This window comes from Hippoglossus hippoglossus, chromosome 13 (assembly GCF_009819705.1).
Source record: "Hippoglossus hippoglossus isolate fHipHip1 chromosome 13, fHipHip1.pri, whole genome shotgun sequence".
NCBI classification, from domain to species: domain Eukaryota; kingdom Metazoa; phylum Chordata; class Actinopteri; order Pleuronectiformes; family Pleuronectidae; genus Hippoglossus; species Hippoglossus hippoglossus.
The window spans coordinates 4,565,007-4,589,511 of NC_047163.1; the positions used below are offsets into that span (position 1 = coordinate 4,565,007).

The window sequence follows — 24,505 nt, forward strand, 5'->3', positions numbered from 1 at the left end:
GAGCGAGCTTGTGAATAACAATCTGCAAGTCTGGCACCGGAGTGAGCCGGTGAACATAATGCATTACCAGGACTCCTCTTGGATTCCTTTGAACAGAATCACCAACAGGGATGAGGAAATGGAGTCACAAAAATAAGTCACAGACATCGCAAATTTTCATCCTCTAGCAGCCGCACTTGAAGGGCAAAGACTGTTAAAGAATCTTCAAAAGGAGAAGGGCACTCTTCTATTAATACAGTGCAACTGATTGCAACCATGTTTTTCTCTTTTTTAAGTTTTTTTTTTATAGTTTTTTTTACGGTATTTTAAAAACCAAGTTGAGCACAGTCAAAGAAAAAACAACAACAAAAAAAAAAGTGGTCATGTACACAACTGTCTTTGGCAAGAAGTCCCCATGTCCTACATGTGAGTCCGTCCCTCCAGAGCCTCATGTTCATGTCACCTTCGGCCCATTTCGCTCTGTCTCATGAAATGAACGTTGTTGACACTGTCCGCCAGCTCCGGGTACTGGTCCACCGAAACCACGTAGTATCCGTCGTAGCCCTGCACCTTCCCCGAGCCCAGGAGCTGCTGTTTCTCTCCCTCGGTCCAGGTTCGCGAGCCCTCCTCTCCGTCCCTCAGTCTCTGGCGCTCCCGGGCCCACGCCTGGGCGACGGCTCTCTGCCGGGCCAGCTCCAACACGCGAGCCTTCTCCTCGTCCACGCTGCTGCCGTACCGCGTATTCAGACACAGGGCGCCGTACTGCAGCTGGATGTCAGTAATGCGCCTAGTCCTGCCATTGAGAACCGTGTTGACCTGAGACACCGTCACGTTGACGCCGGTCTCTAGCGTGCGGCGGCCCACCGTCATGCCAATGAGGGCCAGGTCTCCCTCCACCGAGCCCAGTTTGACAAAGTAGTGCGTGTCCGTGCCTGTGATGGTGAAGTGCAGGTCTTCAAGGTAGAACGCGTCGTTCAGCACCGCGGCCATGCGGCGCCCATCTTCGTTGGCCAAGCTGATGATGTCGGTGCTGATGCGACCTTCTCGGATGGCGAATTTCACCCCCTTCCCGAAGATGGAGCCGCCGGAGCCAAAGACCTTCTTGCTCTCGGTTTGAGCACATCCGGCACTTTTGGATCTGTAGATTTGGCCGAAACGCTCCAGCTTCACAAAAGCCTTCAGCTGCCTCTGAACTTCACACTGAACGCCGAGCAAGGACTGCAAGACAAAGACAACACGATTTAAAGACACACGTACACACACTAAAATATAATTTCTGTCAGATTTACACAATATCCCTCCATTGCTCGTTTTAAGACGTTCATCTTGACCAAATATTCACCTCTGATTGCTGCACACCGGGGATTCTAACCCTTATCTTAACCCAGCTGAGCTTAGACCGAGCAGGAGAGTGTGCTTCAAGATGACATTAGATTCAAACCGCTTCATTAACACCTCAAACATTTTACAGTCAGTGCTAAAATATTCTTTTTTTTTGTGTTAATATGTTTCGACTGGAATTAAAAGATTCAACACCTTTTGTAAAGAGAGTGTTAACGTGATGTCACACACGTACACAAACACTTTCACCCTGACTGCTCAGACCTGGACCAGGAAGGTCACAGCGCAGAGTTTCTTATTTTAATCTTTCATTCCGGATATAGTTACAGTTCTTTCTTTCATTACTATATATCATAGACTGTATTGATCGCCCCTGGTGGTTGGCTGCTGTATAGATCATAAATCCCACCTCCTCAATGTGAGATTGAATTCATTAATTCATTAATAATCATCCACTTATATAAGGATGACAGATGCCACCAATTGGTTTAAGCCGATGAGGTATAAGGTATAATAACATCTTACAGGTGGTACGAAAAAACATGTCGATATGAAATATCTTTAAAACACAATGTGCCGCATATAAATAATTCTGTAATTGTTTCACATTCATCATCAGAAGCAAACAACAAATCTGTGAAGCTTTGAAGCCGTTAATGAATCGCGCACAGCGGAGGCACGGGGCAGAGGTGTTGCTCAGCAAATGCAAATCTCTCTGATCATTCGTGACAGGCATGATATTTTGAAAAAGGGTGAAATTACAGTCTCCTGACGGCCGCGCTGCACTAAATAAGAAGCAGGGATCTGTGGGTAGCTCGTGTACAGTTTAGATCTCGTCCCCTACAGACGAGTGTCTGCGTCCACGGGCAAAAGACATCATCAACATGAAAAGCTGTTGCTGTGGCTACAAGTAAAAGAAAACTATCCTCATATGGAAACCTGCTTTTCTCCTTTCAGAGTCTCTTTTCATGATCCTGTGCAGCCCATCGATACCAGTCCGCCTGTTTACACTGCAGTCATTTCCAATATTAGATTCTGCTTTGGTTTAACACAGCTGGAAGTTTCCAGGTGTATTCTGGGGGAAGGAGCAGGATTCTCATATATGCTAATGCTTCAAATACAATAACCGCGGTGAGCACAGCAGAGCTCCTGACTCGTGCAGCAGGTAAACAGCATGACGGCGTTTTTTTCAAATGCTAATCTCGAGCTTTTAAGTTGGGCTGATGTGTTTCGACACACACAGGCCACGTCTCTCTTCCTGTGGAGTTAACTTTGTTGTTATAGTCTCGTGTGGCATCACAGGAACTCGCTGCTGCTCCTCACTGGAAGACGCAGCTGCCACGGTTGACAGATGTGTATCAAAAGGTGGCGTGTGTGTAAAAAAAAACATTGTTTGTAAATGGGAAACCCGTCTTTACTCACAGACGACTACTGTTGACCAACATTTTACATAATATTATATTAACATGCAAATGAAAGACAAACACTCGGATCTAACGCTGGAATTGAATCTTATTTTTCGAGTCGACCACGACGTGAAGTCTACGTTGATAACAGTGGTTGACCACAACCTAGGAGACCCAAGCGGCTTCGCCCTCTGAATTTTCAATTGAGATCAAGCCACGTTTCCTTTAACCCAAAATGAATCCTCTGTCTTAATACTTCTCGACAAGAGACGCTCTTCGGGAATAGAGAGAGATGTTAGCGATATGAAATGGAAGCTGGCCAGCGATGAGACGGTCGCCTGAACGCGTCTGTGCGGCGACCAAAAGGCCGTTTTAAACACGGCGCCTTCTCGCCGGCGCCCGAGATGAGAGGCTGCGAGCGTCCTGAGGAGTCTTTGTCAACCAGTCACATTCAAAGTCCTCCTGACAGTTTCTTATTCTGTCTCACTGTTAGACGGAGACTGCAGGCCGGGGGGACAGGGTGGGGCTGAGTGACGAGCACATCTGCCCCCCCCCCCACCGCTCCTTGACGCGACACCACATCAGATCCTGCATGAAGGGGAAACATATGACAGCGAGGGGGGGCAGCTGTGCTCTTGGGCCCCTGACGAGCGACGGCCTGGGGGGGGGACACTTCACACCATGCCACTCCGTGTTTGTTTACCGTGCCAACAGTGTGACCCGGTCAGACGTCCCGGAGGCATCAGGAGGAACGGGGGCAACGTCCTCCACTTTAGTCAAACAGCCTCCCGGGACACTCCCGGAGAGGCATCATTCACATCGCATGGGGCGCAATCAGCCTCCAGCACAAGGCAGAATGAGAGATCAAGCCTTGTGCAGCACAAACCTCATCTGTCTGGCCCCTCGTGGCATTTTTCAATCTGGGTGCGGATTCAGCAGCGCGGCGGAATAGGGGCTTGAATGAAAAGAGATGGAACGGCGGGCGTACTTTTGTCCTGTACAAAATACAAATAAAGTGCCAGGGATGCGCAGGATGTACCATGTGTGGTTTTGAAGCTATTTACGCTTCAAAAGAATCCTATATTTAATTAGGCTGGTGTGTCCATCTGCAGTGAGGATCAACATGACATTAACCAGCACGGGGCGCGAGTGAATGAAGCAGGAACTCCGCATAAGGAGAAATCAGGCCTCGGCACATACGTGGGTTAAAGCCTCATTATCTCCATCTTTCCTAATATACCGTTTACTGTTGGTACTTCAGAGGCGCGCTGACGGACGAGCTCCCCGCACAAACACAAGCAACGTCTTCCAATCTGGGCTGACGCTGCTATTTAAAGCCTCGATTACAGGGTTTTTTCAGAGATATCACAGTCGATCACGGATATTCTTGAACACACGCTTGAAAGGCAAGGGCGAGAAAAATTAGCTTTCAGGAAATATTATCATATCAACTTGTGCGTCGTGTCTCTGAGTGAAGCAAACTGAATATAGATGCATATGTGACTAATTCAATTTAGCAGAACACAAGTCCTTTTAACCCCGAGTGCTTCTAGGAAACAGAACGGTGGAAATAAAATGTACACAGCCTGATGTGAAGTGGAAATTACACATTTTACAAAGAAAGATGTTTTTAGTGATTAAGAAATGTAAAAAAAAGCTAAATTTGCTTTTAAATGATTGAAAAATGATTAAATTGTCAGATCTGACTCCTCCATTGATTCAGTGAGAATTGCGAATGCTTTCTTTTTGCATTTATTCTTTCTAATCTCTTATTCTATTCCATCACACAGTATCTGCTCTCAAATATTTGAAATGGAAATTGCCCGGGATGTCTCTGGATTGAATTAGATATTTCCTCTGTTGCCGCTCCTTTGTAGATCGGTACCTTGGGTGAGTTCAGAGATCCTCTGTGGACCGACGGGCACGAGCAGCGTGCACGTGTCCGTCCCCGGGGCCTTTCACACTTACCCCCACTCCCCGGAGTGTCTACGCTAGATGAGGACATAACTGGAATTTTCTACAACTACTATCTATTTCTTTATATTCTTTGGCGCCGCTGCCTCCTCTGGTCAATATGCCTGGTTGGATCGCCTGTTTATTATGGATGGCTGGTCAGATCAGAGGTCACACAACGAGATAACCTTGTATTCATCATAAGCTTTTAGGCTTATAAATAGACAAGAACACGTTTTTATATAACAGCAAATCCCTGCTGTGTTAAGGTGGCAGCCAGAGTGTCGCTCGACATGACTCTGACCTCCTGATGGGTGGCATTCACCAGTCGAGCTGTAACCAAACCCCAGACAACAACATTGGCCTCTTCAATAATTCAGGGGAGTTGGGGGCAACTTAAAAGGGCTGATAAACGCGGGAATCAGAGCATGTCTACTACTCCTCAGACCTTGGCTAACGGTGTAAGACTGAGATGAAATCAATGGGCAGTGGTGGAGGGAATCGAGAGTGAATTTCCCTAATGGCAGGACAATTACAAGAGCTGTTTAGCCTGACCCCATTCCCCAGGACGAGGACGAGGGGCAGGGCTCACTGGGCTGTGTGTTGGCCCGATGGCTGGCAGCTCCTCCGGGACTCTGGGCTACATGGAGCATGTCTATTCTCTAATCGTGCTGAAACGGAGGAGAGGGGCAGGAGGTGGAAGAGGGTGAAACTGTGGTGAGTTGACAAGAGGAAGAGGTGAGAGTGACTTGGTTTACCTTGGTGCTATCCCACTCCTGGGTCTTGATCTGGGTCCTGACCAACTCGTAGGACGGCTCCATGGCCTCGGTGTTTGGTTTCCGATAGCCGGGAATGACGTTGTACAGTTGGAAGCCGAAAGTTACCAGCCAGCTGTTAACATCTGCAGAGGAGGGATTCAAACAGAAGATCAAACAGTGATGTAGACACAGATGAGCTGTAAAATTAAAACCAGTTACTGTGTATATGTATATGGTTCGGTTCATAAATATCTCAATTCAGTATGTTTTCTGTTATTCTTTTGTTAATTTAAACACTTGTTTACTTTAAGTCTGTAGTTCGACATTCTCTCAGCATGTCTTTAAAACCTGTGTTCTGCTGCTGCTATAGAAACACCTATGGTATTTGTTATTAGAGTCTGGACACTGAACATTTGAAATTATATTTCAGGTCGAACTCGGTCGGGATCGAACAGAAAATTACCTAAAAAATAGCACAGAATGAAATCAGATTGTGTTAATATTTATTTTCTTACGTTTAATTTTCATGGCATGAATTGAAATACTCTTTTTTAAGTTGGTAAACAGTTTTCAGGGGTTTTCACTGCATTCGGAAAGTTTCAAATTGACTCCTGCACACGCACGTGCAGCACACATATTACACTGTGCATGCTGAACACTGAGGATTCATTTGACACTGGGGATTCTGCAGTCAAGTGCTTGTCTCCTTAATAAACTCCTCAGTCGCTCGGAGCACTTGATTTGTTTGTGGAAGTGGACGAGCTGTAATAAACACTCGAGGCGGCGTCACGGACTCGTGTCCACTCCTGCAGGTGCCACACTAATGACACACAGCTGGGGCCCACAAACGCCAGAGTGATATCTGCCAGTGTCTGATAATTACACACTGAAAGTTGATGTCATTTCAAAGCAGCCGAGACGCGGACGCAGGACATTCCGAGGACTCAGCAGGTTTTATCCTCTAATGAGATGCTAAAAAGCAGGCAAGTGACATGTCGGAGATTCAAATCCGTGCGATCAAATTAAACGCGGGTCATATAACAGCAGCTGCGTTTGTAGGTGCAGCTGCCAATTCCTGGTGATAAGTTGTCATTAACTCGGAAAAACACAGAAAAAGGCGACAGACACGACTGGAAGATAAAAAAAAAGAAAAAGAAAAAAGGCCTGTTTGTTACGGACAGCAGAATCATTGCCGTGACACTTCGGGGGTTAAGTCTGTGACAGACGGGCGACGCCACACTGTCGCACCTGACAAAGCTTTTTTAATTAAGAATTTGTTTGAGGACAATGAAAGGACCCGGGTAATTCAGTGAAAGGAATGGAAATGTCAGTGCCATCAATCACAATTGAGACGGAGAGCCACTACAGTATATCTAACAGTCTGCTTAGCATTCTATCGCCGGTCGGCCCCTAATGGTGGACTGTGAAGCCGAACGCCTTTCTCTGTTTGGCAGAAGGCTAAATGGCTTTGTTGATCAGAGAGCAGCGGCGAGCTGGAGAGCAGCCGGAACAAAGAAGTGGCTGTTTTTTCCCTCTCATCATTGTCTACACAGGTTAATAAATGAAGGATAACAGGTTAAAAAATTTGTTTTATTTCACAGCCAGCGTGAGCATCAACGGAGAGAATTCTATCTCGCAGTTGTGATGTGATCTGGCCGAGGCTTGTTTGGTTCAAACCACAGTCGTATTCAGCGAGTATCCTTAACAATGCTGTTTAACTTGCAGCCAAAGAGGTTGATACCACCGGCCCTGGCTGACGTTTCTATGGATCTATTGTGCTCTGCCTCTCCGCTGGGGTGCTTTCACTGCCATTTACCTCCTCCCTGCCACAAAGCAACACAGGACGATGTGATATTTCTGGGAAGGGACCTGAGTGTTCAGCAACAGATGGGGGGGTGGGGTGGGGGGGGGGCTTTGCCGTACAGCATTGTTCCCTTTGAGCACTTTCAAAACGACTGGGCACTGGGCACACGCATGCAAAGCAACACGCACGTGCACGCAGACAAACAGCAGAGCAGGAAAAACAAGCTCAGCGTCCCTGTGAGGAGGCTATTGGAAAAAAAAAACCTCTCTCTCTCTCTCTCTCCCCCCACACTGCATTTCAAATTTAATTTTGGCAGGATTTGTTTTTCCATTTGTGGCTTGTTGTTTAGAATAAATAAAAAAAATTCAGCGTCAACACCTGAAGGGAGAATAGTTTGCTGAACTGGGAGAAAAAGCAAGTTTCCTGCAGGTCTGAGGCTTAAGGTACGATCCCACCATTACTTTTAATTTCTTCTACATGAAGCGCAAATCCCTCCACCAAGGCCCAAGAGTCCTATTACTATGAAACCACATTTAAATTCACTAGATCCAGATTTTTTATCCTTTATACATGAATTATTCTCTGAGAAATCAATGTTAATGATGCAAAAACGCCCAATCTTGCAATGTTAAAGAAAGAACGTGCCAGAATCCGCCCCCTGAGCTGGATCTGCACCAAAATTAAATGGGCTCTTTTCCTACTGATACCACATCCTTCCACCAAGTTCTGTGGTAATCCATCCAGCAGCTTTTGATTAATCCTGCTAAATAACAGAAAAAACGAAAACATAACCTCCTTGGTGGAAGTAATGATATGAATCTAGTAAAGCTGACTTAATAAAAAACTGCCATTTACTGTATATACACAGTTATTTACCAGTAAAATTGTGATAATCTTGGGGCTGCTTCAAACCTATCTTCTTGTTACAGCTGAGTATTTTACAGAAAGTCCTGCATCTATGTAGAATCTGCCTGAAGAGTTGAGATGTTTGCTGCTTGCCGCTTTGCAGAAGATGGCAGCTGTGGTTGGAGAAATCTCCGTTTTGAAACTTGTTAACACATTTATTTCTCTATTCTCTGGGTTGCCAAAGCTTCCATCCTCTGCAAAAGAAGGGGTCGGGTGGATTTGTCTCTGTGTTGAACATGACGTGAACTCACCAGTCATGTAGCACTTTATCTCCTCGTTGTTGCTCAGAGGATTGTTATTCTTGAACATGTACAAGTTGAATGGCACGATGTGGTTGCTGTTGAGACGTTTCCAGATCTCGTGGTTGGGCGTGGTCCAGCGGCCAGCCAGGACGTCGTAGTCCCGTCTTCCCATGTGCACCAGTTTGCTGAGAGGCTCATACAGGCCTCCCTGGTAGCCGATGATTAGCTGGAAGCTGGGGTTAGTGTCGAGGTAGACCTCTCCGAACGCTGTGTGGAGAACCTGTTTAATCATCAGGCCTGAGCCGCTGAACACAGCCAGAGGGGTGCCTATGTTATCACAGGCCACATAAAACTCATCCCCGCTGCTCAGCTCCATGGCGAACAGGTGTCCCTGCAGGTCATAGTACAGAGAAGTGATCTCCGAGCTGGAGTGATTGTACATGTGTGTGACCCGAGTGGGGCTGGACAAGTCAGCATAGAAGAACTGCAGGTGGTGGCCGGCGCTGCTTCTGCTCGACACCCTCCTGCCCACGCCGTCGTAGCGGTATTTGATGCTCCAGCCGCTCACTTTGTTATACACTTTGATCAGCAGGCCGGCGGAGTTGTACTCAAAGTATTCGTTTCCTCGCTGCCTGAGGAAACCGTCCTCGTCCACCCTGTACTGGACGTCTCCCAAGCGAGTGATCCGGTCTCTGATGTCGTAGCGCAGCGGCGTGAGGCGTGCGCTGTTTCCAGGGCTGAGGAGATGCAAGTTGCCGTTCAGGTCGTAGCTGTATCTCCACAGAGGCTTGTCGTTGATGGAGACCACCTGCAGCTGGCCGTCCGCGTCATACTCGTACGTGTAGCGCGTGGTGTTGGCGTAAGGCCCGACCTTCAGCTCCTTGGCCACCACTCGGCCCATGTTGTCGTACTGCACCATCATCCAGTACATGAGCGAGCGAAAGATCTCATATTGTACCTCCTTCACCCGGCCGTAAGCGTCAAAGTGCTTGGTGTGGGTCATCACCGCCGTGGTGATTATCTGATTGATGTCGTAGTAGATTACCCCAAATTTGCCGAACTGCTCTGTTTTGCCAGACACGTCGTCATAGCGATACAAGTCGATCGGCAGCGGGGTTTCGTTGATGACCGCCTGCATGCTTGTGACTCGGAAGCTGTTGTCATAGACATAGTCGAATCTGGCGTTCACCATGCCCTCCTCACTGAATCGGAATATCTGCCGGTCAATCAGCGGGCCGATCTGACGGTAGCGGATGGTGCAGGTGAAGCCCTCGCTCTGCAGGTTCACCGTCTTCAGCATGCCCGCCACCTCGTCATAGGAGAAAGCGATGCGCGTGGTGTCGTAGAGGATCTCCAGCAGCTTGGCCAGCTTGCCGTATTTGTAGATGACCCTGCGGCCCGTGCCCAGGTAGGTCGTCTGCAGCAGCTGACCGTTCTCGCTGTAGTCCTGGAGCACCGAGGCGTTACCCTCCGGGGGCCGGTAGGTGTTTCTGTAGTAGCCGATGGAGCGGGAGGTTTCCAGGGTCTGCCGTGCCACGTTGGGCATGGTCACAGAGGAGAGTCTGTCGTTTTTGTCAAATTCAAAGATGTACTGCCTCTGGCTGTAGAGCAGAAGTACCATGGACTGTAAAGAGGAAAGAAAAAAGAAGTAATTTATAATTACATTTAACTAGAATGGCACACAGTAGAGTGCAAACCAGAACAGTCCCCTTATGAAACCACATTTAAATTCACTAGATCTGGATTTCTATCTGCACCAAATTGCACAAATATATAAATAAAAAACTAAAAACACTGTATCTGGATTCGCCCCCTGATCTGGATCCGCACCAAATTTTAAATGTGATCCTCCCTTCGCCACCCACCCCTCAACAAAATGTCATGGAAATCATTCATGTGATTTTTGCGTAATCCTGCAAACTAACAAGCAAACATAGACGGAAACATAACATCCTTGACGGAAGATACAAATTAAAAAAAGTACTAAATATGAATTATATAAAACAAAAGTCAAATCGTGAATGTACCAGTCACTCGTCCTGTCCACAAGAGGACGAACAAAATGTGAAAAGCAATAACATATCACGTAAGCAAGTCTGAGTCGGACCACATCTAATTTCCATCTTGAAAGAAAGAGTTGTTGATATTCCTCCGACATTAACATTTTCCTTCAGAGATTATCTCACAAACAGGCCGCTACTTGTTTCTTGGAGCTTTTGATTCAAACAGAATAAAAAGGGACCAAAGTCGGCAACTCAAAGGTTTGAAGTCTTAAATGAAGTCTTTAAATCTGTTCTGTGGTTGTCACAACACGCGGCCGCCATCTCGGCATTTAGAGGTTACTGAAAAACCGACAAAAGACCGTGGACAAGGTGACTCTGAGCTATTTTCATATCCCCTCGTCTACAGCGGAGAATCGCAGCGCTTCACCTTTTCCTCAACAATCTTGGCTTCAATTAGTAAGTAAAAAGTGACATTTCATTCTTACAGGTTGAACTCTGCTGTCAGGATAGAACAAAGTCTAACATCCGTGCTGCACCAGACAGGTTTTAATTACATTTCTGCTGATATCTGTTCTCGAAGCTGATAATGCGGCACAAACAGTGCTGAAGTATTACAAGTTAACTTTTAACTCCAGTCTAAAGACTCCCGTCAAGGTTCTTGCACAGACACACCTCCACAATTTAACGGTACAACATGTCCCCATCGTCTCTTATTTAACGTTTTATCTTTAAACCATTTAATCAATGTTACAGTGCAAACAATTCTTACCTTCTCAAGGTATGTGTAGCTCCAAGATTTACCATCAGCGAATATCTGGGAGGTGATTCTGCCGTTCTGGTCGTACTCCATGCGAACGGACATGGTGCCTCTCTGGATGCCGGCCACATGCCCCCCGGCGGAGTAGGTGACGTTGACCCCGTTCAGACGACTGCTTGGCGCCCACAGAGTGGGACGTCCAGCCTGGTCGTAGTGGATCCGTAAGGTGAACTTCCTGTGGTCGTCATAGACCTTCTCTGTTCTCGTGATTCGATCAAAGTCCAGTGACAGCAAGTTCCTGTTATGAACCTACAGAGGAGAGGGAAGCGGAGAATTAGAAAAATGTAATTAGACCTCATCAGCTCCACCACGAGGAAATAAACAAGTTTGGATGCTTGAACTAACAGGAGTCGGTGCCTGGCTCCTCCAAGGTGGGACCTTATGAGGAGAGCTTTAATCACAAAGTGATTATTTTATGTTCCTCTTTCTTTTCAGAGCTTTTAATTACAGCAGAGGAGCTGTATCTCAGGACTGCAGGAGCCACTGAAGTGATGAAATTATAAGAATTACCATATTTCTTTGTTTGTTTAAAAATCCAGCGGTATTAGGGGGAGTTTGTCTATTCATGCACAAAACATTAGAGTCACATTGATCATTAAATTCATTTTCACTGCGCACTGAAAGGAATTACCCGGCGCAGATGACTCTCATTTTATTTAGCCATTTCTGTAAATTGGGAGAAAAAAAAGAAAATCAATTCTCCTGCCGTGTGACTCAGAAGATTGTTTAAATGACACTTTGCATTGTTTGGCTCTTTTGACCCTTGGATCAGAGCCGAGCAGGGCTCTCAGCAGTGTAACGGCCGTGTCTGGGTCACAGAGACGAATCCACTGTCCTCCTCTAGTCAGGAGGCAGCTCCTGGGCTGCAGTCAACAAGATCAACCAACGTCGAGGATTCCAGACACTGAGCTCCGGACGTTCTTCTGAGAAGGGGCTGAATGTGGGAACACTGATGTCCGAGTCACTTGCTCCGGACATATTCCTGTGTTGTTGTGAATGCATCTATCTGAGCGTTAGGTGGAATAATCGGAAAAAATTGTTTTCAAGTTGGAACAAACTCGGAAATTTTACAAACAGCTCAAACTAGTAGCTTACAGTGTTAGTTTATTATTCATATTCCAACTTCAAATTGTATCAAAAGACTGAAGTTGGAAAAATGACTTTACAACTCAGGATCTAGGACCTTCAAATATGTAAAAGGCAAAATGTCGAGATCCAATTGAGTTCTTGTCTGAAAACGTCTCATGTTTTCCAACAGCCTCTGTGAGCAGAAGCTAGTGAGGAAAGATAAATGAAGTGACTTTGGGTTGTAGTTCAGAGCGAATCCTCAAACAGTCACTAACTTCATGTGGTAGTTTTTTGAAAATACAGCCGAAGACGTCTCTTTAAACTGCTCCTCTGATTCTGTGCTCTTGTCTTTTTTCTCCCCCCCCCCCCCCCCCCCTAATAGTTCCTCTTTAGGTGTGCTACCATTTGGCGAGCTGAAATACTTGGCAAGGCTTGAAACCATCTTGAGGCGGCTCAGAAAGCTGCTTCTGGCTGCCGCCCAGACACATGCCGCGGAGCAGGCCGCGGCGGGCTCGCTGAGAAGCCGCACTTTTTCAATTTCACGTCGGGGGGGGGGAAAGGATGCTTAGGTCTCTCATCTGTGAAGGGACAATTACCCCAGAGGCAATTAAGGTCACTGATACCTAATTGAGAGGATTACGTTGCACTAAAAGCAACAGATTCATGAGGAAGACGATTGTGTGTGAGTGGCACAAACAATCTGATCCCTGAGACTGGGGGTGGGGGGGGGTGGGGGGGGGGGGGGGGGGGGTGGGGGGGGGTCAGGGAATAGAAAGGTGGACCACATTTGTTATCCTCTATTTTACCTTCACATACAGATTTCACTGACAGAAAAAGAAATTGCTCCACTTGTTAGGACATTTCCTAAACTACTTATATTCTTACAGATAAGTGACTTCGGCAGTCGCAGGCAGCACAGGGCCGCCACCTGTCCGACAAGATTGTGTTTGAGGTTTGCTCACAAAATAAAATAAGGTGTAAGAGAGAGAAAGTTCCGAATGCCAGGATGGGGTTCGCCAGAGACTCAACAGGGTGAAAAAAAAAAAAAAACCCTCTCTCTCATATCAGAGTTCCCACGATCCCTCGAGAATGGAAACCCACTCAAGAGGAATCATTTTAAATTGGACATCGCCTCTAAAAAGGAGCTTCTAAAAGAAAAGGAGATGTGTAGAAAAAAGACTATTACAGAACATTAGACCCAGAATATTACATTAAGTCTCCTCAACATGAAACATTACAGACGACGTCTCATCTCTCAATCAATACGAGTGACGGTCGTGTCGAGTGACAACCTCAATCTGTCGCTTTACCAGTGAAAGCGTCTTTCAACAGTTTCATGATAATTTCAACAATTACTCGCTCTTCAATAACATCAGTTTTGTTTATTCCAACAATCAAAGAAAACTAATTCTATCATTTTATTTGTTGCCAACTTGTTTCCCTTTTGAACAAAAAGACATTATAAGACGCTGTGATGAGACAGAGATATCAGCCACGTATCTTTATGTTTTTATAACTTAAAATAACAGCTTCGACATCATTTAGATGGTTCACAAACTTAATAATAGCAACAAGGGCATGTCGGTTATTGCACACAGCGCCCCCTGGAGCACTACGACCTGCTTTACGGTAAACGTCACACAACAACCAGTGCCAGAGTTAGTAACTAGCTATAAGAGATGAGTAGCTTGACACTCTCAGTACGGACATCACGGCAGAGCAGCCGAAAATAACTGAAGAGGACGTTGGTTGGAGGAAACGAAGAAGGAGCTAAAAGATGCCAAATGAATAAATAAATAACTTCTGCTTGTTTGCTGTGACTTGTCCCTGTTCTCCTTGCTTGATGATGGGAAAACGTTTCTCATCAGAACCAGGTAAACCCATTTCGATAGAGGTTTAGCAAGTTAGCCAAACGATCCGATGTGATTTGATTTATTAGCTTGTGTAGTGAATGTGCACAGAATCTCTGTCAGATCCCAAAACCCTTGTCAGGCGACTTGGTTCTTTGGTGTCTGAGGTGGCCGGTTTGTGTAGCGGAGAGCAAATCTTAGCCTTTTGTCGCTTTCAAGGGATTGAGGATTCTTGCTCTCCTAATGTGCACACCACTGTAAGAGGTGGGCTTTTCTTCCGAGGAGATAAACCATTATTGTGCCTCGGCGGCGTTAATCATGATCATTGTGGTGAGGCAGGGTGGGGCGGGCCAAGGGGGGGGGGGTAACCCACTTACCCCGAGGACACGAGGAGCAGAACACGGCGAGCACACGCACGTGCAGTTCCGCAATGTAACAAAGTTTACAGTCTGATAAACAAACAGCAACAACCTAAATGCTTTGGTCTTTCCGAGCAGAACGAGGATCTGTGAAGTCTTTCTCCTTTTTCTCATGCATCACTCTGCTCTGCACACGAGACCCCCATCCCCCCCCCACCACCTCCCCCCCCGCTCTCACACTGCCTGCCACACACTCACCCAGCCACCCACATAATATCACTTGACATGCCACTCAAGGTCGCTCAATGATTCCAGCTCTGCTCATCCCCTCTGCTCTCGCCATTAGGCTGCTCCCATTTCCTATCTCGCCCCCGGGGCCATTGTCTGTAACATACATTAGAAGCTTTCACTTCCAAAGGGACAACAGGGCCATTAAATGAACAGCCAACGACAGACAAAGTGGCACCTCCCCATTAGCGGTGTCACCTCCCAGAGAATGTGGAAGACAACTTAAACCAAGTTGTTATTTGCCTGGGAAACCCTAAGAAAAACATAACAGGACAATCAGCCAGGATCTTTGGCTGCTTCTCCACGTGTTAATGTTGATAACCAGATGTTGTACGATTAAACATCGGCTGTTTGACCTGTCATGAGAAGGGACCTGTTGATTTACAGGATGGATGCATATAAAAATAGATATGTCAGCCAATTTATATGTATTTGAAAAAGAATCGGCAATGATTCCTAAGTTGTCGTTATCAAACCCCCTTTTGCATTGTTTATTCTGTAAAATAAAGATTTTCATATCGACAAAAACATAAACACAGATACCAATTTGTCTGCGAAAGCCTCATATTGGCAGATTTTTATCGGCCAAGCTTGAGTCATTGGACACTTTCAGAGGAAAGAAAAGAAGTCTGAGTTAAAAAAAAAATGCAATTTGTGTTGTGAAAAGCTTTGATATGATTCAGGAAGTTGGGTTTTGTAAAACACCTGAGAGACCGATGAATCCCAAAACACTACACGGCAGTTTATAGAGATGATATATACGATATTTTAATTCTTGCAAGCTTATTACAGTGTAAATATAAGCTACAAACAATAGGATTACACTATTCATGCTAAAATGACCCAAGGAATGTGTGCATGTAAGTGATAGTCCCCTGCAGCGCATTGCTAGATGAGAGGTTGAGCCAGATTCAATTTTCTTTCCTCAAATGATCTTGCATTTTGACACAGTACGATGCAAAATGCTGAGTCACTTGTTAAAAACCTTAAGATAAAAGCTGCTTTAATCATATTAGGATTCATTTGGCGACGCACATCCCAGTGAGTCTGAAAGTTGCCTCCTGACAAACTCACCTCCAGTGAAGAGGTTGTGAATGTGTCCGGCCCCACAAACTCAGACTCATGCTGAAGAATGCAGAGGTTTTTTCATTCAAGGATAAATTGCAGTGAGCGCGGTCACATCCAGGAAGAGGCTGGAATTCAATTCCATTTTGAGCCAGATAGAAATTTTCCTCACCCTCATCCATTTTTAAACAGTCACCTTGTGATCCTTTTCAAGTGTGTGCGAGCGCCAGTCACTTTTCGCAAGCTGGCACGCTTACCCTTAATCTGCGTCCATAAACAGTGACCTGGCCGCGGGCCTGCTCCTTCCTCTGCCTCCACTCCACCAGGTTGAGGCCATTGTCGATGGCCAGGGTCACGTTCCTCTTGCTGACTGTGGGGTTGACGGTGCCAGCCAGCAGGTGGGGCTCGGTGTGCAGGGAGACCTCCATGCCATTGGCCAGCACTAGCCGCAGCGAGCCATCCAGACCAATGAAATAGCTGTTGCGTACTTGATCTGCAGAGGGAGCGTGGGGGGGAAAATGATTATAATTAGGAATTCGCAATCACAGCCTCTTTGCAGCTGAAGTAAGAGGACTAAATCTAATATTCATCCCGGTCAGACACAAACATAATGACCCAAAATGGCTGCTCAGCGAAAAAGAAACCCATTAACAGCAGTATTTAACTGAACCCCTGCAATAATATTGGGTCTGTGACAACAAAGATCAATAGTGAGAGGTTTCCCAGCGCCAGTAAAGTTTTACAGCTGTTGCGGCAGCCTCGAGGATATGGAAGAATGAAAACTATCAAAGATTCAAGCTTGCCTGTGGCCACAGAGAAAAGGAGGGCGGAACGCAAGTGCAAGAACACACACACACATGCACACACACATACACACGCACAAGCACACGCACAAGCACACACACACTCTCTCAGGGGATAAATCTGAGCCTGTCTGTTACTGTCCCCAGGTGACGACAGCCTGTGTTCCAGCTCCAGACCAGTGACTAATGTTTCCACTGAGCATCTCATGTACATTCATCAGAGATGTCTCCTCCTCGCCTCCTATCGGTCCACTGACAGGGACCAGGATGAATATTATTCTCATTAAGAACAAAGGGAAATTAATGGCTTGTCAAACATTAAATTAATTAGTTGACTTCATTTAACAGAAAGGAAAAAAAAGAAAATCAAAACATTGCACTTTAATTTTCTCGTGTTGACACGTCAGGGCAAAGTGGCTGCGACGATTTCTTTATTAATCACAGAGAACAACAATAGACATCACGTGATCGGTCGGAGTTTCGCGCTTTGTTCTTACGCAGCGAGCGCCACGGGACACGTTGTGTTGCGGAGACAAGAGAAACGGGCGGAGGAGGAGGAGGAGGAGGAGGAGGAGGAGGAGGCAGGGCCTGACCTTGCACTGGCCCTCACCTCGCTCCATCATGCCGACACCTCGGACGGTTGACCGAAAGGCCTCTGGGACACACCCGGCCCGAAAGGAGGCCTCTGGGACCAGATGAAGCTGGAAAATACTGCTGAACTGGGATGTTCACGCTAATGCATGTGCGCACAGAGCAGCAGGGGAAGGATCTGACCTGCGCTCACATGTAAAATGGGGCTGTGGTCTGCTTACAGGAAAACAAATGATAGAACACCTGACCCTCATGCTCAGGCTCAGTATTTTCATTTATCAAATACAAATCAGGACATTACACAATATTCACGCTGTCAAAATAACGGCGGACAGAACGTTAACATAATTATGACATATTCATTTCTTATTATTAAATTTAAGATTTTTTTTTAAGACCCCGCGGAGCCTAGTTAGATAATAAAAATTTAATAATACAGTTACAGTTCACTTGTAGTTATTATAACTAACAGCTACTCAAGTGCAATACGATGACATTACTCCACACTTGACTCTCAGGCTGATTGATGATTTTTACTTTGGTTTCATCTCAATATTATATTCACATTTTAAAAAGTCATGTTTGGCTTTTATACACGACATATTTTATTATCTCGTGATGAGTCTTCACCTGATTGGAGTTTAAAAAAAAAAAAAAAATTAAATCTGCAATCTTTTTAATTTTATGGTTATCAGCTTCACGTAACGACACAATTAACCTTGCGGTGCGTTGAGGCTCGCGCGGAGGAGGAGGACAATCCCATTAACAGATGACCAGGAAGGAAATCTTTAAGGCCGTGCATTCGTGTGCTATGTGATCGCCACAGTTGCAGGCGTACAAAGACCGACAACAGTGAATTAATTAACAGCAGAGATTCCTGGCGCCGCTCCTCTCGCCAGCAGATGTCTAAGACAAGGTCACAACGCGGAGGTGACCGCTCCCTTTGTGCAACAGTGAGAAACTGGAGAGTTTCATCTTCTGTTGCAGCGAGTCGGGGGGGGGGGGGAACGACGAGAGGGTGGAGGACACGCGTTCAAACCCAAATCAAACATTAGCAGGTGTAAGGTGCGGGTGGAGCAGGTCCAGGCAAATTCAAAGATAACACCAGCTCATCAAAACAGAACATCAGTGAGACAAAATGATCAAAACAAACCAGGCGGGTTAAACCACAATATCCGTCCGTCCTCTGTCTGCATCTCTCGCTAAATGTCCTCAACCTGGAGGATCTGCTATGGACAACCAGCGCTGGGTTTTATGACAGAAAATCAATTCAATTTCCATTTTGGTAAATGGAGGTTGCACAACATTATTATTTTTTTTTTTAATAAAAAACAGAGCAGCAATAAACTCAACTGTGGGAAAGCTCTGTGACTGATAAGCAATGAGTCATTACATCTTCATTTGAAGTCTGTTCACTCGAAACACACAAAAATAATTACCTCCGCCAAAGAGGTTGTGTTTCCATCAGTGTGTGTTTGTCTGTCGTTTAGCAGGATTACGCACAAACTGTGGGACACATAACCAGGGAACTGCAGAATAATGGATCTTGATAAAGAAAATCCTGGCTTGTTAAGGAAACTGGTATCGATGAGTGTGTGTAATTTGGTGCAGGTCCAAATAAAAATCTGGATCTGGTGAATTTAAATGTGATTTCATAGGGGGACTGTCGGGTCTTGGTGGAGATATGGATTCTCTGAGTGCCTTTCTGGTTTCTAATCTGACTCCTGGTTTTAACCATGCAGGAGGTTAAAGTCTTATTTACTCAGGGATCTGGATCCGAGGTCAGCCTCCACCACAGAATGGTAAAACAATTGAAATATGTTTGTGTACTGAAATGTTTTATATGAAAATGTCCAGAGACAAAGAACAATTTACCAGGTCCAGTTTAAACTATCCACCACACCAGACTTTGGCAGAGGGAGCTCGTCTCCCATTCAGGAATCCCTGACTCTAGGAGGCTCCATCCCAAAGTGACAGTCTCTGAATCGCTCATTCTCTCGTCCCTTATCTAACACTACTTGTCTCGGGACGTCGTACGAAGAGCTATCGGCCCCGACAACACACCTTACAGGATCAGAGAAGCACATTAAACCCTGCAACAATGGCGACTCTGGACAATCCCTGACACTAAAGACGTTTTTAGACAAGAACTCTGGAAAATGTCTGCACAATGTGGTCCAGACCTTTTCTGAATTTTGCCTTTCACGTATGAAGAGCGCAGCAGGGGATTCTGGGGTTAGATCCCAACAGGATAATGTCCGGAGTGTTCTGGCGAAGGGGTGGAGAACCACTGACCCTGGCCTTGGCTCGTATTGCCACCAAGTTAGTAAACTTTTTGTATTTTTCAGTTTCCATCGCGTGTTTATAAACTTCATCAAAAACTTCAGGATAATCTCCTGCTGTATTCTCACATTGCCTTGTTTGGATTTCATCTGGAGTTGTATTGGGGAGCTGGCAAGGGAAACTCCAGATTGTTCAGAGCCTCTGACATTTGTCTTCTCACATAAAGCCCCTCCCCCCCAAGGTAATTTCAGGAGATTATGCCCGTTTTTGATTATATTTTACAATTATTGTGAGTTCAGTGCATGTCTGAAAAACGCTTAAATCTTTTAGAATAGGTGTCGCTTTCAGAATATATGTCCAGAGTACTTAAATATAAAAGTGTGATAAATGCAGCGCTGGAAGTTTATGATATTTACAGTAAGTGAGAATAACTTTATACATAAAAAAGTTTCCGTCACTGACATTGATAGAACACCTTAAACATCACCAGCTCCACCTACAGACACTTACCCTGCATGAGTGTGTAGAAGGTGCCAGAGGCTGACAGGTTGGTGGTGACGGTGATGTCCTCCTTGTTGGAGCCCTCCGCCTGGATGCGGACCGAGCTGTCGGCGGCCGTGCGGTAGCTGCTCACTCGGCCCGTCGGGTAAGTGATGTTAGTCAGGCGCCCGTAAGTGTCATACCTGCAAAGAAATACACCGATGTGAGCCAAAACGAAACGGGGGTGTCATCTGAAGCTGTGCGAAAAAACAGAAGCAGAATCATCTAAAGCGCTTTGCCCGGACTAAAGATTTACCCGGCGTGGGTGAGATTTGTTAAAACATAAAGACGCCATCATCATCATCATAAATGCTGGTCAGGTTTGCATAAAATTCATGAAGGTGCATAAATGTGACTAATGAGTTGCTCTGTCACCTCTGATTTACTGTGATTATGAGTTGTTCTGTAGGATGAACTGATCAAGCAGTAATTACGGTAGGAGGAGTGTTTTTTTGCCGAGCCTGAGATTTCCCTCTTGGTTGTCACAAATTGTGAAAATGCGTCAAACGCCGGCAGTAAACACGACAACAAATCCATCGACGTTGGCAGCCGGAGGTAATAAAACTCAAAAACTATTGGTTTTAATCACCGGAGCACAATCAGCACAACCTCGTGCAAAATGTGCAACGTCGCGAATGAGTTGAACTTTTCTAGCTCTTCCAACAGGGCGTGCACGAGACATGAATATCAATGATGCTCAGCTTGGGGGGTAACCTTTAAAAAGGATGGACGCACTTACTGACAAGGAAAAAAAGAAAAAAGCACACACCTCGTCACATTTGGAAAATCTGCTTATTAGTTTAAAAGATTAGCGATGTGGCCCTAATCTCGTGATGCAGTCTGTGAAACGGGAGCGGCGAGGTGCGACTCCTTCCAGAGATCAGTCGGTTCATCACAAACAGGAACACGAGTGGCCAGATTGTTTCATTTCACTCACAGAGCACATCAGCATGGAACAATTTGAAATCTCTCAGATTGCCAGTGTTCCAGAATAGGAGTGAGTGAACGGTGCATTACTTAGAATGAAGACTTTTATCTGCGCGCTGAATACAGATTGGAAAGCCCTCTGCGACGCTGCCGCCTGCCATAATAAAGCCTCTAATAAATGAGATGGTGGGTGCTGGTTTACGGATATTTCCTCAGCGCTGCCATCTCGAATATCCAATATGGAGAGGAAGAGTGAGGGAGGAATCATCTCCCAGAGATAAACGTTATCTGATTTCAACTGCAGGGACTGGGATTCATAGATGCATTTCAACCCCAGCCTTCCACTTCAGGAAACACTAAATAGCAGAGTCATTTATATCTAAAGCATTTGATTTCTTTTGATACCGCCTGTATTTTATCGGCGACTCGTTCTCCCGCTGTAACAATCAAAGTTTTCGCAGCGAATGCAAGACGAGCCGCACGTTATCTGGCCCGCTACTTTTAACTGCTCCATTCATTGCAGACAAAAGGGTGTATCCCTGTTTTGCCGTCACCTCCGCACGAGAGACTGAGGCCACAAGACAGAAATCTCAGTCTTGAGCGATGCTGCACACCCCAGCTTGATCACTGACCCAAACTCTCTCCGTCTCAATTAGGGCCTTGAGCTAGAGCCATTCCTCGGGCTCCGCCGCTGAGCCGTAATGGCCGTGCCTCGGCTCAGCTGCCTATTAGCTTACTTTCTCTGGACATGAGGGGCATGCGGGGGCAGCGTTCTCAGCAGAAGGGAGAGGACTGCTTTCCCCACGGATGGCCACACAAGTCCATTCAGATTGCATCACCCCTGTGTCACATGCTAACTCCGTGACCTTTCACGCTGGCGCCCAACAATAGGCCGGACACTTCACATCAGCGTCCCCTGTAGCATACCTAAACTCTGCTTTACACAGAGTCGCTCTCATGCTTTCACTTCCAGTTGCTGCCTGTACATTTCGGAACACGTGTGGCTAATGACCGTAAAGATGAAAACATACAGACAAGATGTTTCACGTGATTGAGGTGTTGCTGTTCCTGATGTACTTAATCAGCCGAAGAACATTTTCTCGAAACCCAGCAGCTTATTCACATTTGCTGCTAAACAGAAGCGTCACTGGCCTGTTAATTGGAGGCTAAGAGAACAATTAGGCATCCTTCAGATGATTTAATAGATTTACAGTAGCCCCTAAGTGTGAGCACTTATCATTACAACAGAAACATTAGGAGGTCAGCGGAGCATCTGCGTTTACTGTAGACGTCAGAGCAGATGAGACTGAAAGTAAGACGATGAACCAGATGTCCTTTGTTCTCCAGTCAATCCTCTACGTTTTTACTTCTGCAGACACACAAATGAATCCTGATCTACTGGCTGCAGGACAAGAACAGGGAACTAATTAATAAATTTAGATTGCATCAAATATTCAGCCACTTTGTTGAGCAGAGATAAAGGCAGATATCAATCTGGATGATAGCAACTTATTGTTTTGACCCTCAGGTGATTCCCAATCGAATTATTCTGGAAGAAAAACAACAACCACTCTATGAGGTGGAAATTAAAACAGGGATTATCTGCTTCGGTTGTAGAAAAGTATGGAATCGTTTCCCAATTTGAAAGAGAAAAACTGTAAATTTATATAAATATAACAACATAATAACAATACAACAACTACTAGTAGTACTACGACTACTACTACTAATAGTGACAGTAAAAATAATAATATGAATGTCACTCAGGAGAGCAAATACCTGCACCAAGGCCCAATAGGCTGTTAAACCACATTTAAAGTGACTAAATCCAAATTTTTAATTTTTAATTTTCATTTGAATCTGCACCAAATTTCTAATGACTAATTATTCTCTGAGATATCAACAAACATGTTGTAAATCGCTCAATCTCTCTTGACAGATACCGAATCCTTCCACGATGAAAACATAACCTTGGTTTAGGTCTAGTTCTCTCTTTTGAAATGCAAGTTTAAAAAGGAAATCAACGGCTCCACAACCTAAATTAACCATTATTCTTTCTAACCCTTACTTACACAGTAAATACAGTATAAAGCATCTACCAGAGGCCTTAACACTAAGTTGACACCTTTAAAACAAATCCCTTTGCATTTTGTATCTTGTTCACACACACACACACACACACACACACACACACACACACACACACACACACACACACACACACACACACACACACACACACACACACACACACACACACACACAGATGGCAGGGGGCTATTATACACGGCCTATCAGGAGCAATCGGAGGTCTAGTGTCCTGCTCCACTCAAGGACATTCTGAGTGCCCTTGAGCATGCGAAGAGCAGGAACTGCAGATTGAACCACCAACCCTGTGATTAGAATATGACCTGCCGTCCCCCCTGAGGCAGAGCCAAACAATGATGCAACTCTGGAATGAAATGTGTACATATCCCAGTACCCCCCCCCCCCCCCCCCCCCCTTCTTTCTTTCATGTTAACTCTGTGTTTGAATAAAACATGCGTCTTTCAAACATCTTGAAAATGCTGCACTTGTTTTTTCTATTTCCTTAAAGTCAAGGTGAGATATTTTTTCGATCGTTGTTTGCGTTGCATCTTCACAAAAAGCCCTTTGCCTTAACGCTGCTATAGCAACTCACTGTTTTCTTTACATAATGGGTAAGACTGAGCTCAAAGCTGATAACAACAGACGCCATTTACAGAGACATAATTCAGAATTCCAACCACCCACTGGATTTGTTTAAGCCTCAGGCAATTCACTCTACCTTGAGAAATGCCTATGCACGGCTGCGTTTGTGCCGTTTCCGCTGCGTCGTTTTTTTTTTCTTCTTCCAGTTCAACCGTCTCGGGTGACAACCAAATCAAACACAGGTGATAAATGTCTACTCAGACTAAACAGAGCACCTGATTATGTGTCAGAGAGTGTTCTATTCCTCCGGCGAGGTGTAACAGATGTCTGACCAGCCGATCTGCTTAATCACACTTTTTTGGAGTGACAACCGGTTAGCACAGTATCCCTCGGCACGGCATATTAAGCTAAGGGACAGATTGCTCAGTGGAAGTCACGAGGAACATGAAATCCTGGGCTTACTGGCTGCGGCGCGTGGGAGCGTCCGACTGTTCCCTCACAATGTGCGGGTTTGCCTCGATCAATTACTTCCTCTGTCCAATCTATTATGTTCCTGCGCCCAACAACTCCAAACAAGCCGCGGCCTGGATGCTGTCACTGCAAGCAAGGGTGCAAATAAGCAACATATCATGCGGTAATCCTGTAAACGGCAAATAGGATTACACCCATACCAGAACAGGTCCTGTATTCTGATTGGCGTAGACATCCAGGCATAAGGAGGCACCTCGCGTGCCAAACAACTCTGAACTCTTCAACTCTGAACATTTACTCACTAAAGCATCATAGCATTTACTGCCACGACAACTACTGCAGAGATATTCTATAAATGACTTTGTACAAATTGTATTTTGG

The 24,505-nt window shown here is 45.5% G+C and overlaps 1 protein-coding gene across 13 annotated transcripts in view; it reads right to left on the minus strand.

Annotated features, from left to right (window-relative positions):
• Positions 1 to 285: 285 nt before the first annotated feature.
• The window catches only part of tenm4 (teneurin transmembrane protein 4), a 158,210-nt gene continuing 133,990 nt past the window's right edge, over positions 286 to 24,505 (minus strand). For all 13 annotated transcript variants that reach the window (XM_034604130.1, XM_034604128.1, XM_034604133.1 and 10 more), the window contains 6 exons: positions 20,027 to 20,199; positions 16,097 to 16,332; positions 11,162 to 11,458; positions 8,399 to 10,013; positions 5,438 to 5,580; positions 286 to 1,197 (listed from right to left, as the gene is read on the minus strand). In XM_034604130.1, the coding sequence (XP_034460021.1) occupies positions 439 to 1,197; positions 5,438 to 5,580; positions 8,399 to 10,013; positions 11,162 to 11,458; positions 16,097 to 16,332; positions 20,027 to 20,199 (3,223 nt within the window). In that variant the 3' untranslated portion in view covers positions 286 to 438. The remainder of the gene's footprint in view (positions 1,198 to 5,437; positions 5,581 to 8,398; positions 10,014 to 11,161; positions 11,459 to 16,096; positions 16,333 to 20,026; positions 20,200 to 24,505) is intronic.